The 20,180-nt window shown below is 36.2% G+C and overlaps 1 protein-coding gene across 7 annotated transcripts in view; it reads left to right on the forward strand.

Moving 5' to 3' along the window:
* ANKRD12 (ankyrin repeat domain 12) overlaps positions 1-20,180 on the forward strand; it is a 116,031-nt gene that overhangs the window by 54,250 nt on the left and 41,601 nt on the right. For all 7 annotated transcript variants that reach the window (XR_009534913.1, XM_060121974.1, XM_060121976.1 and 4 more), the window contains 4 exons: positions 432-578; positions 4,075-4,275; positions 5,621-5,763; positions 14,680-14,827. Coding sequence is in view for 6 of the 7 variants with exons in the window: in XM_060121974.1 (XP_059977957.1) it covers positions 432-578; positions 4,075-4,275; positions 5,621-5,763; positions 14,680-14,827 (639 nt within the window). In the remaining variant the exon portion in view is untranslated. The remainder of the gene's footprint in view (positions 1-431; positions 579-4,074; positions 4,276-5,620; positions 5,764-14,679; positions 14,828-20,180) is intronic.

The following is a 20,180-nucleotide window of genomic DNA, read 5'->3' on the forward strand; positions in this document are numbered from 1 at the left end:
ACACCTCCTTAGAAGATTGTACAGATTATTAGTGGAATTAGGGAGGTAATATGAAGGAACGTTGCTATATAAACTTATCAATAATAGAATAAAATTATAATGAATGAAAGAGGCATTTCAAAGGTGTAAAACTAAGGAATGTTTGAAGTGTTATTTAATAGAACAAATCATTAAAAATTTCACTAGTACTAAATTTCCGAATGTTATTAATTTTCTGAAAATTACACAAGACTATTTTTTTCCAAAGCATTCAGGAAGAAAATTGCTTATATAATAAAGGCCTAGTGCCCTTTTGTCTGCCTATTGCAAGTTCCTCTGTGACCCTTGTTTCTCATAAACATGTATCATCTATTTTTAAGAAGTCTCCTTATGTTTTACTTTTGAGTGCTTACATTTGTTTCAGATTCTTACATATTTATTAATAATTCCAGAGAAAGAAGGTCCAGAAAAGAAGAAAACAAAAAAGGAAGCTGGAAATAAGAAGTCCACTCCAGTTAGCATTCTTTTTGGTTATCCACTCTCAGAGCGAAAGCAGATGGCACTTCTTATGCAGATGACAGCAAGAGACAACAGTCCAGGTGACACTTACCATCGTCGAGTTCTTGTGTGTTCATAGTTTTCCTCACACTGTAGCTTTGTCTTGACAATTTTTTTTTTATAATGACTGTCTTTGGACTTATTTTTACTTTATTTATTTATTTATTTTTGGCTGTGTTGGGTCTTCATTGCTGTGTGCAGGCTTTCTCTAGTTGCAGCGGGTGGAGGCTGCTCTTTGTTGTGATGTGCGGCCTTCTCATTGTGGTGGCTTATCTTGCTGCAGAGCACGGGCCCTACGCACGCGGGCTTCAGTAGTTGTGGCTCACGGGCTCTAGAGTGCAGGCTCAGTAGTTGTGGCACATGGGCTTAGTTGCTCCACGGCATGTGGGATCTTCCCCGACCAGGGATCGAACCCATGTCCCCTGCATTGGCAGGCGGATTCTTAACCACTGCGCCACCAGGGAAGTCCTTGACAATTATTTTTAACTACTTTAAATGTTTATCCTTTCTTGGATTTAATCAGTTTCTTATAAGTTTGCAATTTTACATTTATTTGTGTGACAATTGTTTATGTCTGTATCATCCACTAGATGAAAAGCTATACACGGGCAGGGACCTTTGCACTTAGTGGACATTCAGTGAATATTTGTCAACTAAAATGAGTACAGTTGACACCTGAACAACAGAGGTTTGAACTGAGTGGGTCCACATATATGCAGATTTTTTTCAATAGTAAATACTGTACTACTGCACAATCCGTGGTTGGTTGAATTTGCACATGCAGAACCGTGGATATGGAGGGCCCAACTGTAGGTTGCACACGGATTTTCAAATGTGAGGAGGGTGGGTGCCCCTAATCCCCGAGTTGTTCTGGGGTCAGCTGTAATTTAGAATTGGGTCAGTCAACATGAGAAATCTGTTGCAGAACTGTGTGTGCTTTTACCTTACTGCAGACATTTTTACCCCAGTTTCTGTAAAGCTGCTTCTGGGTTTATAGCTTACTTTTCAGTTCATTAGCACACTGCTGTAAGCTGGTAATCTTATCGCATACTTTTAGAAGAGTGTAATTCATGTTTTAGTGTTTAAGATCTGCTAAAATTTATTTTAAAAGGAAGAATATCTGCAGTATACTATGTAAATTTATTTCATATTTCATTTCACACTTCCAGTTAAGGTGTTGTGCTACTTGTGTGTGTGTGTTTATTCAAGTAGTTTGCCCTCCGGAAATGATTAAAGATGGCTCACCAGCAGGATGAAAACGAAGAAGGAACAAACCAACTTGCTAACTTATTAAAAGGGGTTTAAAAAGTAGATAAAGCCCAGACAGCTGGACTGAGATAGTTATTACTACTGAGCATTGAATTTAGCTATGCATTCTGGTAGCTCACAACACAGAAATTTTAAGTTGTATAGTTCTCATTGACCAATACAAGAAGAAAGTAAATCACTTTTCTCTAGAGAAAAAAAATTTTTTGTTTTGGCTTTGACTTAAAGGCGTCTTTTTATATAAGACTTTGGGTAACATAACAGCCTGTTGAAATGCATTGAAAAGGACACAGTTTTTCTAGTGGACTTTTCCAGTGTTAGCTCTTTTTTTAAAAAGTGGAACAGCTTGGTAAAATTCTTAGAGTTTCTATATATCGTAGTTTCATTAAACATGAGTGTATCTATATCTTTCACTAATAAAAACACGTTAGGGCTTTCTGCTTTTTTAAGTAGGGCATATTGTTTTGGTTATTCTTCTGCCTTTCCACCCACAACTGGGGAAAGAGTGTGGCCAAATTAAAGTTGTTTACAGTGTTAAACTTTAAATGTTTCTGTAAAATGTTGACTTTGAGTCGGACTTAATAGTTAGATGGGAAGACTTATTTTTTAAAACTGTTTTTTTAATACTATGAACCTCTATCCATAGAGTAAATTAAAGAATTAATACAGTAAGGCAAAAAAGCTAAAGTCCTCCCTCATTTCCAATGATCTCCCCCCTTGAGAGGCGAGCACTATTAACAGTTTATTTTCTAGAAAATTTCTAGATATAAACATGCAAACATATATCTTTTGTTGCTGTTCATTTTTAAATATAAATAAGATTAATACTATAATACTGTTCTGCAGTTGGTTCTTTTCATTTAAAGGGTACATCAGTCATCTTTATTAATATATGTAGAACTAGAGTGGAGAGCTTTTGAAATAACCTGTTTGCCATCTTATAGATATGCTTGGAATTTAGGGTTCATTGTTTTATCCATTACATAATTCGTTTTCCATGTTTTTGTTTATTCTGATTGCCATTATGGATAGTACTACTGTTATTTTGTCTGTGTGTATATTATTTTGGAATGGCTAAGAAAATTTTACATGAATTAATTCCTTTCAAGTTGTTTGAATTTAAAAATGTCCTTTTGTTTTTAAGAAGTTCAACCACTAATTTTCTAAATAAATAACTTGACTATAAATATTATAATAAGAATCATGTATTCATTCAACAAATATTGCATGAGTACACTGTGTACCAAGAAGTCTTCTAAGCAGCCGAGATACAGTGATGATTAGACAAGGTTCATGCTCTTCTGGAGTATACATTATAGAAATCCATAGATAGGAAACTGTTACTAACTGAATGTACTTTAAAATCCAAAAGGTAAATTTTAAACTTTTTCTTATTGAGAAAAGGATGATAATGCTTCAGTGCTCTAATCATGTCAGTTTGCAGGGAAATTATTATATGATGTCAGAAAATGATTTTCCATAGACTTTTTTCTCTTAGAGCTGTTGTTTCTTTTAAATAGTTGTAAATTTTCAGAGTTAATTATTAACACTGTACATATGTCTTGAATCCTTAATTGATTAAGAAACTAGTTTTTTGTTTTGTTTTTTTCCCAGTTCTGAAATGGGGAGTAGAGGACTTTGGGTGTCATCCAGTTTAACTTTCTTGTTTTTGAGAAAGAAACTGGAACAAAAATCAAAAGATAGGAATCAAAGCAAAGCACTTTTTTTCCCCTCTTTTATCACCCACTTTTTAAAGGCCTTTTTCTAGACTGTCCTTATTTCTCATAGATATTAAGCTTCATTTCATACTAAAATCATCTATGACCTTGATTTGCACCTAATAACAGAATACAACTCCAGTAGTTTGAGTCAGAGGTGTAAACTCTAGCCTTCAATGTCATTTCATCTAGTTCTTGAAATAGTATCATAACATGCCATGAAGAACATGTTTTTTTGCAGTTTATCAAATTATTCATTAAGCAAACACTTTCAGGGTGCATACTTGATATTTTATTATCATTTTAAACCAATTCTATAAATTGACAGAATGAAACATTTTTTTCTTAATTGGCTCCTGCAATATTTGATAACCCTAAAGGAAGATCTACTACATGTAATTGGGTCAAATTATTAGTGTATCATCCAAGTCAAGTTTCAGGTTGTTTGGGTGAGAAGATATTCCCCCTGTTAGCACGTTACCTATAAAAACCTTTAAATGAATATACAAAATATTTAGTCTAGAACTTTTGTTAACTTTTCTCTTTCTTATAGATTCCACACCAAATCATCCATCACAAACAACACCAGCCCAAAAGAAAACTCCCAGTTCTTCATCTCGACAGAAAGATAAAGTTAATAAAAGAAATGAACGTGGTGAAACTCCTTTACACATGGCAGCTATTCGAGGAGATGTAAAACAGGTCAAAGAATTAATAAGTTTAGGGGCAAATGTGAATGTGAAAGATTTTGCAGGTAAGACTTGTAGTTAAAGACGAATACTCAGGAACTAAAATACTGAGTTTATCATCTAAACAGATGCTGGTTACAATTTAATCTATACTCTTCATTCCTCTTTCTGAAATGAAAGAGTTCTAAAAGTATAATTTAATATAAAACTATTTTGGAGTGTATACCTAAAACCCTGATCTCTGCTACAATTCATTGTCAGTAATTACTCAAATACTTAAATATTAAATGTGCATTTTATTTGGCATATTACCATGTAATTTTTTATCCAATTTAGGTTCTAGGTGAACCACAGTTAAATAATGTTTAGACCGTTCATTAGCTTGAGCACAAGGACTATAAGTGAGTGGCAGTGTTGTTTCACACAGTAAAAGTATTGGGGAACAATGTAGAAATTCCCTTTAGTTTCACATACTACAGTACCCTACCCTCCCATCCCCCAGGTTCTTTCTTTTTCACAGAACTGTGGTTAACAATTTGGAGGCTGTCCTTTCTGTGCACTTGCAGGATCATATATACAATGAACATTTAGTTATATAGAGACTTTTTTTAAAAAATCAAATCACTCTATCTGTGTCAGCCTGTAGTTCTGCAATCTCTCCTTTTTACTAGTGTCGTACAGATATTTCTGTCGGTACATGTAGGTGGTTCTACTTCATTCATTTCAACAGCCACATAATAGTGTATAGAATAGATTCCGTGGACAGTACTTCAGTAACCCTCTTGTAGAAATATATTTGTGTATAGTTATGGAAGGACGATATTTCAGTAGAAAGGAAACTGCTAAATCAGAGGAGACGCATATTTAAAATTTTTTGAAAATCAGGCAAATGACCCTCCAAAAAATCTTTTATCAATTTACACTCGCATCAAGAGTATATGAAAGAGCCTTGGGTGGGGGGAAGAGATAAATTAGGAGTTTGGGATTAACATATACACATTACTATATATAAAATAGGTAAACAACAAGGATCTACTGTATAGCACAGGAAACTATATTCAGTATCTTGTAATATTGAAAGACCCTAACAAGCTTATTTTGCCTTTTTCTACTTTTTCCATAGTTGAGATGATTGTTCTAAATTATAGCAAGTTATTGGATAAGCTTAAATGTTTAGTACTTTTGTCAAATAATTTAGTCCCAATGGAAATAATATGATTGTGGATGAACCTTCTGTAAAATTGGTGGTTTTCTTAGGTACTTATTTTCAGTAACTTGTTCATCACTCCTTTTTCCTTCTGTACTGTGTGCATGTAGAATCAGTATGTCACACACGGTTATGTATCTAAAAAGCATATGTGTTGAATTAGTAGAAGTGAACCATATGTTCAATTAATATTGTAACTTTAGGTTGGACACCACTGCATGAAGCTTGCAATGTTGGATATTATGATGTTGCTAAGATACTTATAGCAGCTGGAGCAGATGTTAACACACAAGGATTGGATGACGACACTCCACTCCATGATTCTGCTAGTAGTGGGCACAGAGATGTGAGTATGATGGAAGGAGCAGTAATATACGTCTTCAAAATATAAATTTAATCCAGTCATTTAATTCGTTTCTTAGTCATACAATCTTATGTCATATTTCACTCATTGCATGATCAGCTCATCTATATTGTATTTTTTCTACCTTCTAATTGCTAATTCCTATCATAGATTTAGCATTTTCTTTTCATAAAACCTATTTAACTTGGTAATTAAACAACTTGGCAAATATTTAGTTAAAAGGCCATTCTACTGTCAGATAATTAGATGCAGTGGTTAAAGCAGATTGTACTTAAAATAAAATTTTACATTGTCATGATGCCTTTTTTTAAGACTTATTAATGATTCCTCTATATATAACATCTGTTGCTGAATTTTAGCTGACATTATTATTCAGATGCTTATGTATATAAGAAGACATGATTTAAACAAACATGATTATATATGCTTGCAAATTTAATGGCATGTTTAATTTGCTTTGATGTAATATTATGAACCATGCTGGGTTTTAAATTCCATTTTCATTTTCAATCTCTGGCATGCTGACGTCAAAGCCTAACCAGTCTTTGTTGTAATGTAGCTTATGTTTTAATTGTGCTTAATGCTTAGCTCCATTACTATAACCTGCTTATAGCCAGAGCAGATCAACCTGGGGCACTATTAGCAATGGTTCTAAAGTAGGATTTTGTTTATCACATAAGTAGTTTTTCTCTTTCACTTAATTTTAACTTCTATCAAAGAATACTTGTACATAGTTTAGAAAGTTGAAAAGTACTACTTAGCTTATAAAGGTAACTACCTGCTCCCTCCCATCCCTCCGCACTTCCCAGTACCTTTAGCCAAAAGCAGCTCTTGTAGGTGTTTCTTCTAGTAGTTATCTCTTTATTTCTAACAAGATGGAAGCTATTTTGCTTTTTATTTTTTTTAGTCACTAGTTATTGACCCCCTGCAAAGGGTTTTAATATATATTGCTGCTCAGAGACGCACAAATTTAATATAATTGTATTTTCTCTTGGATTTTTGTTTATTACCTTGGTTACTACACTGCCTTGTTCTGATTTTTCTTATTTAGTTTTCCATGTATCTATTTCTGTACTTCCTTACTCTCTCTGACATAACTCTAAAATGCCCCTGAATAAGGTCAAACACATTGATCAGTTTATTATGTTTGAGAATATCCTTGTATACAAGATATCTTGTATCCTGCTTTAATTGGGACTAGCTTCTCTCTAGATCTGTTGCATAGATGCTGTCTAGGGATTTGTTTTTGCCATTAATTTCATGTGAGATTCTCAGTCTCTTCATGAGATTTCCAGTCTCTGGCAGGAGTGGTTGTGAACCACATTACATTAACTTCTCACAGCAATATTTGTGTGTTTTCATTATGGGATAAGAAGTGTTGTAAATGCTTTCTTTATACGTATTAATTTAAAAAAATATTTATTTATGTTGGCTGTGCTGGGTCTTAGTTGCGGCACGCAGGATCTTTGTTGCAGCATGGGAGATCTTCGTTGTGGCATGTGGACTTCTTAGTTGTGACATGCAGACTCTTAGTTGCAGCATGTGGGCTTCTTAGTTGCAGCATGTGGGCTTCTTAGTTGTGGCATGAGAACTCATATTAGTTGTGGCATGCATGCAGGATCTAGTTCCCCCACCAGGGATCGAACCCAGGCCCCCTACACTGGGAGCACAGAGTCTTACCCACTGGACCACCAGGGAAGTCCCAGTATTATTTTAATCATCGCAGTAAATGAATAACCTCTGGTGTTTCTTGTTGAAACTTATGACCCATTGCATTCCAGTACCCTCAGCTTCTCCCAGAACATGGAGAAACAAAGACACAGGAGACACAAAGACAAAGACAAAGACGCACTGGTCTAAGATACTCCCAAGTTTATTAAACTGATATGAGTTCAAATTAAGGGACTAAAAAGGATAAATATCAGTGTTTTTTTAAGACAAAGTGAGGTAATAATTCATTAATCGGGAAGAGTTGTTATTCAGTACACTGTCTCTCCTCTCTAGTGAATAACGTAAAAGGATTTTGGTCATCTCATACCTTTGTGCTGGAAAAGTCCCTTTTTTTTCTCTTGTTAGCAGCAAACATTCTCTGCCTTATTTTCTTTTTTGACACAAAAATTTCAGTGTCGTGGTGCCTGTTTTTTAAAAGCCACTTTAGTTGAGAAAAAAAATGGAATTTGGAGTGAAGATAGATACGAATTCAATTCTGGCCTGGCCAGTTTCCCAAATGAGTGATCTCAAACAAGTTACTTTTTTCCTCTCAACTTCCATTTTCTCATCTTTAAATCACATAATAAATAATACCTGTCTAAAAGGGATATTTTGAAGGAAAAAAACAACGCTGTGCACATAAACATACCTTGAAATCTAAAATGTTATAGAAATGTCAGAGGTCAAAGATTAAAAGGCAACTTTTATATTGCTATTTTTCAAATATACTCAGATATTTTGGAAATTAAAGATGCCATTTTTCTCATTTAAATCTTTCTATAAGGTATTTTTCATAATTCTCAAGTTATAATTTTGAAGAAAAATGTAGCCTGTAACATTATTTTTCCTAAACTGATCCTTGCTTACCATCGTTCCAGTCTTTTTTGCTCCCTTGACAATTCATACATACCTATGTGATAGCACTTACTGTATTATTTTTTACTCATGTGCATGTCTGTTTTCTTCATTGAATTTTGAGTCCCATGCATACCTGATTTATGTTCTGGCTGTGCTATTTTAAATACTGTACTTACTGCCCTTTTTTTAAAAGCATTATTGATAGTTTATCAAGCATGAATAGTTTTTCTTTAAATGTTGCATAAAAAGATTTCCTGATTTCTAAATGTAATGTTAAAGAACTGTGCCTTATGAGTAAGACATGTTTCTATGAATACAAGTTTCTAAATATGCACATTGCTGCAAAATATTTCCAGAAGCTGACCTTTGAGCTCATGTACTTACAAAGACTCAAACACTATTTCCAGTCTCCTTCCAGAAGGAGACTGACATGCTATTTTCAAGAGATCTTTGCTTTTCCTCCTACCAACATGCCTAGGATAGTAGGAGTCACAATTCAGAGCTGTTGAGGGTTATTTTCTCCTTGTTCTTTTACTTGTCCCCAAGGAGGAGGAGGGAAATGAGATATACCAAAACCCATTGGTATATATTTGTACCATATATTATGAGTCTCCTCCAAAGAATTAGATTTCTTTCACTCAGTAACACTCATGACAACTTCAGCCATCCATAAAACATTTCTAAGGTAGGAGAAAAAGTTCTGTTCTAAATTGTTTCAAGTAAGAGAGGATTAACATAGCTTACTAAGAACCTAATCTTTGGCCTACCTTTCACAAATGTATATTACTTCATAATATACATTCTTATAATAGCCCTATTCTTAGTTCTATTTTAGATACTACCTATGTTTATTTTCTTCTTGTCTCATCATTTTTACTTACTTCTAATTTGCTGTCTATGTTTTGGGGTTTTTTTTTTTAATTTTTTTATTTATTTATTTTGACTGTGCCGGGTCTTAGTTGAGGCACGCAGGATCTTCATTGCGGCATGTTTAGTTGCGGCATGTGGGATCTTTAGTTGTGGCATGAGGACTTAGTTGAGGCATACGAACTCGTAGTTGTGGCATGCATGTGGGGTCTAGTTCCCTGACCAGGGATTGAACCCAGACCCCCTGCACTGGGAGCACGGAGTCTTACCCACTGGACCACCAGGGAAGTCCTCCTGCCTGCTCGTTTTAAGCAACTTTAAGTTACTTTAAATTCTTTTTAGAATAAATAATTTTTTGCATATGAGAATGATCTGTAAAGTATTGGTTATTTAGGTTAGGGTTATTGTAGCATGTTTGAATGAACGAACTGTCTAATCATAGGAATAAATTTTTTTTAATATTTATTTATTTTTGGCTGCATCGGGTCTTAGTTGCAGCACACGGGATCTTTCATTGTGGCGCGTGGACTTCTCTCTAGTTGTGGCATGCGGGCTCAGTAGTTGCGGCACACGGGCTCTCTAATTGTGGCGTGTGAGCTCCAGAGCATATGGGCTCTGTTGTAGCATGCAGGCTTAGTTGCCCTGTGGCATATGGGATCTTAGTTCCCCGACCAGGGATTGAACCCTCGCCCCCTGCATTGGAAGGCGGATTCTTAACCTTCTTAACTGGACCACCAGGGAAGTCCCAGGAATAAATTTTTTTTTTTATTATTTCCTGACAGGTATAGAAAGCGTTCAGTAGTATCAAGATCCTTCTGTTTTCTCATTCTAAGACTCTAACCGAAGGAAATAAGCCTAAAAATGGGGGAAAAATTTTCAACTTATAAAGATGTTCACTATAGCATTATTTATAATAACTAAAAGTTTTTAACTTCAGTTACCTTCTCAAACCCCTAAAAGGGGAGATTTTAAAGGACACAGTCCCACAAGGATAAAGAACAGAAGAAACAAGAAAACCAGTATTTTGGGAGATAGAAATTTGAGGAATGAGTGGTGACTACATAGAACAGGATTTGGCAAACTTTCTGTAGAGGGCCAGATAGTAAATACTGTGGGCTTTGCAACCACATGCCACCTCCACTGACCCTCCTCCCTTCTCCCTCTCTCTCTGCTTCTGTTTCCTCCTATGTATTTCTCCTTTATCAATTCTTTTTAAAGTATTTTGTAAGAATATAAAAACTATTCTTAGTCAGCAGGCCAGATCTGGCCTACAGACCAAATTTACCAGCTCCTGATTTTAAAAATCCAAGAAAATTGAAACCAAAGCCATTTCAACACAGAATCCCAGAAAAACTGAAGCTCAGCAATTGATGGCTGGGTTCATCTGGAGGTGCCCATTGAATAAGACTGAAAATAAGAGGATTGAATCAAACTGGTTTTTTACCCTCATATTCCCTTCCTAACCCTTCACAACTAGATGATGGCACATTTCTCTGGCAGATGATTGGAGGTTTATTTCCTGACAAGTATAAACCATACTGTCTGGACTGACATACCACAAGAATAGTTGGGAGTAAGGATTAAATGTAAGCTAATTAAGTAAAACATACTGAACATTAAGACCTCAGTCAACCAGAATGCTGACAGTAAGGCTTATGGTTCTAGGGCAGGAATGGAAAGATTTCTCAATAGAAAAGTGAACTAGCCAAGAGGGGGTTCTGATGAAATGGCCTAGTCATATCACACTAGCACAAGGTCCATCTGTCAATAGATCCTACCTATGCCTAAAAAACTTTCAGCAAGTCTTTTAGTGCCTTACTCTTTTTTTTTTTTTTAATTTATTTTTTGGCTGCGTTGGGTCTTCATTGCTGCGCATGGGCTTTCTCTAGTTGCGGCGAGTGGGGACTACTCTTCATTGTGGTGACTGGGCTTCTCATTGCGGTGGCTTCTTTGTTGTGGAGCACGGGCTCTAGGCGCACGGGCTCAGTACTTGTGGCTCACGTGTTCTAGAGCGCAGTCCCAGTACTTGTGGCACACAGGCTTAGCTGTTTCGCGGCATGTCGGATCTTCCCGGACCAGGGCTCGAACCCGTGTCCCCTGCATTGGCAGGCAAACTCCCAACCACTGTGCCACCAGGGAAGTCCCTAGTACCTTACTCTTAAATATGGACAGCCAGTGATCACCTGACCTTTGAGAAAGGTCTCTAATATGGAAGGCAAAGAGCAGAACAAGCAAATAGAAAAGTAGAAACGTGGAGGACATGATAAGGCCAAGAGAAACTTCAAAAAAAAAAAAAAAAATGAAAGAAACACATTACCTTCCCCAAAGAGATGAGAGTTTCTTGTAGCCATGAAACAAAAACTGAAGGATTGCTAAATAAGGAACAGTTAACAAATTTAAAAATAAAAACAAAAAAAGCTCTTGGAAATTAATAATATGGTAGCAGAAATGAAAAGTGGAGTATGGAGGGTTAAAGATAAAGTTGAGGAAATCTCCCAGAGACTAGGAAACAAAAGACAAAGGTGGAGGAGGGGAAATGAGAAAAAAGAAGATTAATTCAGGAGATCCAGTATTATCTTTAACAAGAGTTCTTAGAAGACAGAACAGTGAAAACATAGGACATTATCAAATAAATAAATCCAGGAATTTTCTCAGAACTGAAGGAACGTGGATCTTCAGATTGAAAGAGCAGTTGAATGCTCATCAGCACAATGGATGTTAAAAGACCAAGATCAAAATTCATTATCCTGGGATTTCAGAACAATAGAGGCAAAGAATGTTCTCAAGCTTACAGAGAGAAAAAGCAAGTTCCATATAAAGGTAAAAAATCAGAATGGCATCAGACTTCAATAACAACACTAGAATCTAGAAGATAATGATGATGCCTTCAAAACTGGGGGGAAAATTATTCTATATCAAGAGTAAATATTAATCAAGTGAGGATAGAATAAAGGTGTTTTCTGACATGGAAAAATCTCAGAATATTTACTGTTTCTTAGAAATCTCCTGGAGGTGATGTTTCAACAAAATGAGGGAGTGAACCAAAAAAGAAGATAAAAGGTCTAAAGAATCCACAGAATTGAGGGAAGGCCATTTCTAGGATGATAGGATAAACGGATATGTCAAGATGACAACTGGGAAGCAAATCTAGACAGCAACCAGTCCATTTTAGAGCAAGTTAGAAGGCTTGGAGAAAGTTTAACAAAAAAATGGTGGTATATTGAATTGAAGAGATCTGTACTTGTAGCAGAACGGGGGATGAATTAAAGATGAGTATGTAGAAAACCGAGTAAGTGAAAAGTCAAGATAATTAAATCTCTGGGATAAAATAAACTTGTGTAAGAATGGAAATTTTGTCATGGTGTACTACTTGGTTCAACATTTACATTAATCATAATGACACAAAAAATAATATGTCTATCTTGGAAAGTTAGGAGGAGGGGGAAGTGGATGTGTATGGGAGAGGGATGGAGTTGGTAAAAGAGAGCTGAATTGTGTTTTCCATTGTAAGACAATAGGCAGTGCCTAAAACCGAAAAATACGGAAGCAGCACGCTGGTACTTAAGTATATGGACATAAATGTCAGGGACGATTTTGTTCTTCACCAGCAGCCTTGAAAAGCCGTTTGATCTTTTAAAGTCATAAACATGTAATTTGATAAAAATTAGTAAACAAAAAGGGAAATTAAATATTAACAGTTGAGATCATGCATAATTTGTTTTCTTTATACATTCTTACATTTCAAGTATTCTGTGTTGATGGTTTATTCTTTGATAGTCTAGAAAAGATTTTTCATTATTTAATTCACTGTGAATCTTTATTATTCTTAAATACTTTCATTTGTTAGAAGTTCCTAATTTATAGCATACTGTTTAATATTGCTTCTTTAAAAAGACATGATACATTTCCTCAGTACCAGAAAACACCATAGTTATGTGTTAGGAATACAGAGACGAATAAAGATCTCACATGAAGTTTATGGTCTAGGACAAGGGGAGAAATGTGTTAATAAATTATAGTATAGATTTACCTATGATAGAACACACTCATGTCACTGGAAGTAGAATCTCAAAACAAGAGGAGATGTTAGGGAAGCAGAATTAATAATACTTGGCCACCTACTTGACGGTAGAGTATGAGTGAAAAACGAGAATGTGATGACTCCCCACTTTCTGGTTTCAGTGACTGGGTATACTTTGGTGCCAGTCACTGAGAATGGAAACAAAAGATAAGGGTGCACGTTTAATGAACTCTGGGACCTATTGGTTTCAGCTTTTGTATTGAAATACAGTATATCCAAAGAATATTTGGGTATTTGATTTTGAAGGTCAAGAAGGCTGAGAAAGAGCAAGCGCGAGAATGAAAATGAATGAGGGGATTGCATAATCGTCATCGCATTCAGAGTGGGTGAGGCCTCCAGGGAGATGATGTAGACCAGAGCATGAATCAAGTGAATCAAGGACAGAGCCCTAGGGAAACAATGTATGGCTCAGATATTTACAGATCTTAGGAGGCATTTCATTGGACTGATGGTAACATAATTTTAGGTAGAAGAGTAAAGGGCCAATAAGAATAAAGTAGTCAAGGCCCCAAGGGTAAACATCTTGACTGTAAAGGAAAGAAGAGAGATTTAGCTAGAGGAGGAGAGTATAGGTTTGAGCAGTTGCTTTTTTTTAACCTGTGTTTCATTTCTTTATTGCCATTATTGTTCTAAGGCAAAAGAGACATGAACTGGAAAGATTGGCTTCTAGAAAGGAGCCAGTCGAAAAAGAGGTAAGAAATATAGAAAGGAAGAGGAATAAGGAGCAACAAACAAATGAAATGACTAACCAGTCGCATCTTGGTTTGTGGAGCCCAAAGCTTTTGAAATTTGTGAGGGCAGGGTTCTTTAAGAAATGAATAAAAAATTAGATATAGGGCCATGTAAGGGGACCATGAAAATGAGATGCCTTGAAGTTTAAGCTTTAGTAGTTTTAAGTAAACCCATGTCAGTTAGCGATAGTTTAAATCCCAGAGTGATGGGGAACAGGTGATTAAGAGCCTTGGTAGCGATGGTAGCCTTAAACAGGGGAGATACTTCTTTTGAGACTTCCTGTAGCCTGTACATTCCAGGAGGCCAGGGAGCTTTATACTCTTGTTCACTGATTTATCTGAAGGACTTGGAGCAGTGCTTGTCAATAGGTACTCAGTAAATATTTGTCAAGTGTATGATGAAACAGGAAGAAAAATAATGAGATTCAGTGCTAAAACAGCCCAGGAGCAAATTTCTTTGTAGTAGATACGATCAGAAGGGGGATGGCGATGAAAATGGAACTTGAGAGTAATTATGATTTAGTATAAACACTGAGGAATGGAGGCAGAGGAGATGAAGCAGGAGGATATTATGAGTGTGATCAAGAGGAAAATGGTTGAAATAATGCAGTCTATGAAAGGACTGAGTCTTCCTACTGTTTAATGTTGCAGATAGTGAAACTGCTACTTCGTCATGGTGGAAATCCATTTCAAGCTAATAAACATGGGGAGCGTCCAGTGGATGTAGCAGAAACAGAGGAGTTGGAATTGCTGCTAAAAAGAGAGGTGCCTTTATCTGATGATGATGAGAGTTACACAGGTTTGTTCCACATAATCTGCATTCACCTGTTTGACACGATATTTAGTAGAATATTCTACTTCTGCTTTATAATACCTAAAATGTTGAGTACCTTAGGTAATGCTATCTAGCTATTAAGAATGGTGAATTTAGTAACCTAAATTTAGGTGTTTGCTACATGTCCTCTGTGTAAATGGAGTCATAATGCTCTCACCCTATTTCTGTGATTTCTTTTCCCCACAGATTGCTGATGTTACATTCAAGCCTATTGCAGCCTCTCTCCCCATTAATAGCTACCACCACTGCTATACACTACCACTAGCTATCCCACATCTTGAGTTCTTTTAATTCTTCTATAAATTAGAGCACCACTAACCGAACTCTTCCTGGCATTAATGAGTCATCTTTGCATTTTTATTTTTGCAATTTAGGTTGTTGAACTCTGGTCATTGTTATAAAATATAGGCACAGTTTTACAGTCACAGTTTTAAAAAGGAAAGACCCGAAAAGAATATTTCATAAAACTTTTGGCATACTCAGAGTTTAAAAAAATAAACATAAACAATTTAAAAAATATAACAGAGAAAAACTTTCCTGTATTGAAGAAAGTCTTTTGTGTACAGATTGGAAGGTTTCACCATGTTTCAGGCAAAAATCAATGGAAAACAATTCAATAAGTCTCATAACTGGCCATATCTTTACAAAATTATAAACAATTCCTATAAGCAATTAGGTAATAATACTAGTTTTATATTATTTATAAATAAAATGAAACCATATTTAATCTCAGCCATTGCCAGAGGGCAATAGGACAACATCTGTACTTTTAAAAGAGAAAGGTCTACCATTTACTTTTTTTTATTGAGGTATAATTGACATATTGTATTAGTTTCACATGTACAGCATAATGATTTGTATACACTGAAACATGGTCACTACAGTAATTCTAGTTAGTAATGGTCACCATACGTAGTTACAAAGTTTTTTCTTTCTTTCTTGTAATGAGGACTTTTAAGGTCTACTCTCTTAGCAGCTTTCAAATGTGCAATGTGGTATTAAGTACAGTCACCATGTACAGTACATCCTCATGACTTATTTATTTTATAACTGGAAGTTTGTACCTTGTGACCCCCTTCACCCATTTAACCCACCCCCTCATCTCTGACAACCACCAGTCTGTTCTCTGTATTGATGAGCTTGGTTTTTGTTTGTTTTTTAGACTACACATGTGAGATCATAGAGTATTTGTCTTTCCCTGTCTGACTTATTTCACTTAGCATAATGCCCTCAAGGTCCATCCATATTGTCTCAAATGACAATATTGTGTTCTTTTTTATGGCTGAATAATATTTCATTGTGTATATGTACCACATCTTCTTTATCCATTTATCCATTGATGGACACTTAGGTTGTTTCCATATCTTGGCTATCGGAAATAATGCTGCAGTGATCGTGGAAGTGCATATAGTTTTTCGAATTGGTGTTTTCATTTTCTTTGGATAAATAACCAGAGGTGGAATTGGTGGATTACATGGCAGTTCTATTTTTCATTTTTTGAGGAACCTCCATCCTATTTTTTTATAGTGGCTACACCAATTTACATTCCCACCAATGGTGCACAAGGGTTCCTTTTTCTCCACATCCTCAAGCCAACACTTAAAATTTCTTGTGTTTTTGGTAATAGGTGTTCTGACAGGTATGAGGTGATATTGCATTGTGGTTTTGATTTCCATTTCCCTGATGATTAGTGATGTTGAGCATCTTTTCATGTGTTTGTTGGCCATCTATACGTCTTCTTTGGGAAAATGTTTATTCATATCCTCTGCCCAGTTTTTAAATTGGATTGTTTGTTTGCTATTGAGTTGTATGATACCAGTTTTTTATGTAGTTTGAATATTAACCCCTTATCAGATACATGATTTGCAAAAATTTCCTCCCATTCAGTAGGTTGCCTACTGAATTTTTATTTTGTTGATGATTTTCTTTGCTGTGCAGAAGTTAAAATCTCAGTATTTTATTATGAAAATATTCAAACACACAGCAAAATTTGGAGAATTGTACAGTGAACCCCCTGTACCCACTAGCTATGTTTTGCAGTTGTTAACTGTTTATTACATTATCACATATCTATTGATCTACCCATCAATTCTTATTTTTTCCTGCATTTCAGAATAAGTGGTGGACATCTGTAAATAATTTAACATGCATTTCATTATAACTAGAGTTCAGTTCTTGTATATGATTTTTAGGTAATATTTACATTTGTGAAATTAATAATTCTTTAATAAAACATTCTATGAGCTTTTAAGATATGCATAGACCTTGTATAATCCAACCTTATCAAGATACAGCATATCTCCAATACTCTAGGAAGTTCCTTATGCCCCTTCCTAGTCAGTGCCCACCCCTACCTGATCATTTACAACCCTCATGGTAAAGATGACTAGACAAGAATCACTAAAGGCTGGTAAATCTAGGGAGAATTCTTTTTTTATAAAAGCAGATATTTACATGACCTTTTCACACTACAAGAGAGGAGGAAAAAAGAACAATGATTATATGGTAGAGAAATCCAGCACCACCTGGACTGAGTGATCAAAATTAACATCATCAAAGGAGAGACAGATGCATATCATGTGCCTCCACATGTGGTACCCTGAGAAGGATAGAACATCACTTATAGCATTCTGGCTGAGAATGTATAATCATGAGGAATGTTCTGCTTTTTAAAAGCCACTGCCACCAAAGATTAAGAAATGTCAGTGTCATGAACCAGTAAAGGCAATAGAAATGTTCCAGGCTATCCAAAGAGGTAATAATTAAAGGCAATACCTGCTCCACGACTGTTTTCTGTCCTGGAGGGGGGGAAAGATTATAAAAGATATTATTAGATCATTTAGCAAGGAATATGGACAGTAGGTTAGTGTTGTATCAGTGTAAGTCTATGAAGTCGACAGCTGTGCTGTGGTAACAGAATATCTGTATGTCTTGGGAAATACTAAAGTATATAGGGATAAAGAGCCATGATATTTGTAATTTACCCTCATATAGTTCAGGGAAACAAATGTATTTATACACGTGTATATATAGAGAGAAAGTAAATTATAACACAAGAGAGCAAAACGTTAACAGGAGGAAAGCCTGGGTAAAGGATATATAGTGTTCATTATTTTTTATTTTTCTAACTTTTTGTGAGTTTGAAATTATTTCCAAATAAAATCTAAAATATACAAATACATAAAGTTTTTTTGCTTTGTCCATTGAAAAGATCTAAAACTGACTAAGACAGTAACAGTAATCTTTCTTGGTACCCAGATTATAATCAGGAAATAATTTCTCCTAAAAGAAAACCAAGGTTTCTTGGAAAAAATGGGTGATGCTAAGTCTAGGGCAGGAAATATGTAAGATGAGCTTGGAACATCTTGTCATTTTAGATTTCAGGTCTTGTCAGAGGCCTTAGGAGATAACTTGAACAGTTCCCCACTGGCCAAAAATGCAATAGTTTGAGTTTCATTAAGGGTGTTAATTGCAAAGATTTGAAACCCATCAAATATGTTTAAACCCATGAGTCTATGATGATAAATTTTTAAATTTACCATGGTCATCAGAGAACCAATTTGTTATCTTAAAAATTAGGCAAAAAAGGGGCTTCCCTGGTGGCGCAGTGGTTGAGAGTCCGCCTGCCGATTCAGGGGACACGGGTTCGTGCCCCGGTCCGGGAAGATCCCACATGCCACGGAGCGGCTGGGCCCGTGAGCCATGGCCGCTGAGCCTGCGTGTCCGGAGCCTGTGCTCCGCAACGGGAGAGGCCACAACAGTGAGAGGCCCGCGTACCACAAAAAAAAAAAAAAAGAGGGAAAATAGTCCGTCATTTATTTCACCTTCATATTCGTATATGAACTCTTGTCACTGGGTAACCTCATTATGGGTGAGGAGAAATGTTTTTTATTAGATTAATCCAGCTAAAAGAGTGAAAAGAAAGACTGACCATTTTGCAACCCCCTGTTAGTTAATGTATGGGAGCATTGAGGATCAACAGTTGCTAATATTAAATTAAAAAGAGAAAGAAAGAAGGCATTGCCTGCCCTTGCTGGAATGCCCCTGTCCTCCACTCCCCAGTCCTCAGGACCCAGCTGCCATTTGCAGGAAATACCCAGACAGAGGAGCATGCTGAGCTGCACCAAGCAACATTCAGACCATAGGAAACCCCAACAGCAGCATCGTTTCCCAACAGATAAATTGTACGAAAATAAGAACCTGTAGAAAATAATAAAAATTACTTAAGTGGCATATTTCAAAAATGGGCAAGACTAAAATATTAAGCATGTATTTAACAGGTAATTTATACTTCAGGGGAGTTTTGTATAAAACTCAGTTAAGGGCTTGCCTGATGGCGCAGTGGTTAAGAATCTGCCTGCCAGTGCAGGGCACACGGGTTCGAGCCCTGGTCCAGGAAGATCCCTCATGCCGCAGAGCAACTAAGCCCGTACGCCACAACTACTGAGCCTGTGCTCTAGAGCCCGCGAGCCACAATTACTGAATTGGCGTGTCCCAACTACTGAAGCCTGCACGCCTAGAGCCAGTACTCGGGGGGGAGAGGGGAATAAAGAGAGAAAAATGTAATGTTGGTTAAAGGGTTGATAAGCAGTATATTGTAGTAGGAATGGTAATGATGGAGCTATAGGCAAAATTGTAAAGGTGGCAGCTTTCCTTTTAGTATGTATTTTCACTCCTTCAGCCTCCAATAAATGTAAACTAAAGTGTTTGGTACGTAGACATTGCTTAATAAATATTTGTTGAATTGTGGGGGAGAGGTAACTGGCCCTAAGGGATTATGCTAGAATCCTCCATCCCCCACAGATCCAAGGAGTAGCTGGGCTCAGTTTGTCCATTACTGAGACTGGGGAAGTTGGGAAAGACCTAGTCCAGCAACAGGGAGGTCTCCTCCTGGTGCTTCAGTGCTGACTGGCAGTCCTGGAGGAGCCCACTTTCCCTTCCACTGCTTGCAAAGAACTGCCTCTTTGACTACTTCAACAGCGACAACAAAAGGAGTACTTAAGAAAATTCAAGGACAGCGCAAAGGCTTTTTGGAGCTAATAAAAAACATGATTATATAATCAGACAACACAGTAGATGAGCTGAAGTGGGACTTAAATGATTAGGCTATAAAATGAAGTAAAACAAATCCTCACAACACAGCAAAAATACAAAAAGAAAGAATCCTGAAAGAAGAGATAAGATAAAAGACTTAGGTAATAGATCTAGGAGCTCTAGCAGATCTTTTTTTTTCTTAATTGGAATATAGTTGTTTTACAATGTTGTATTAGTTCTGCTGTGCAGCAAAGTGAATCAGTCATATGTATACATATCCACT

This window comes from Lagenorhynchus albirostris, chromosome 14, assembly GCF_949774975.1.
Source record: "Lagenorhynchus albirostris chromosome 14, mLagAlb1.1, whole genome shotgun sequence".
Classification (NCBI taxonomy): Eukaryota; Metazoa; Chordata; class Mammalia; order Artiodactyla; family Delphinidae; genus Lagenorhynchus; species Lagenorhynchus albirostris.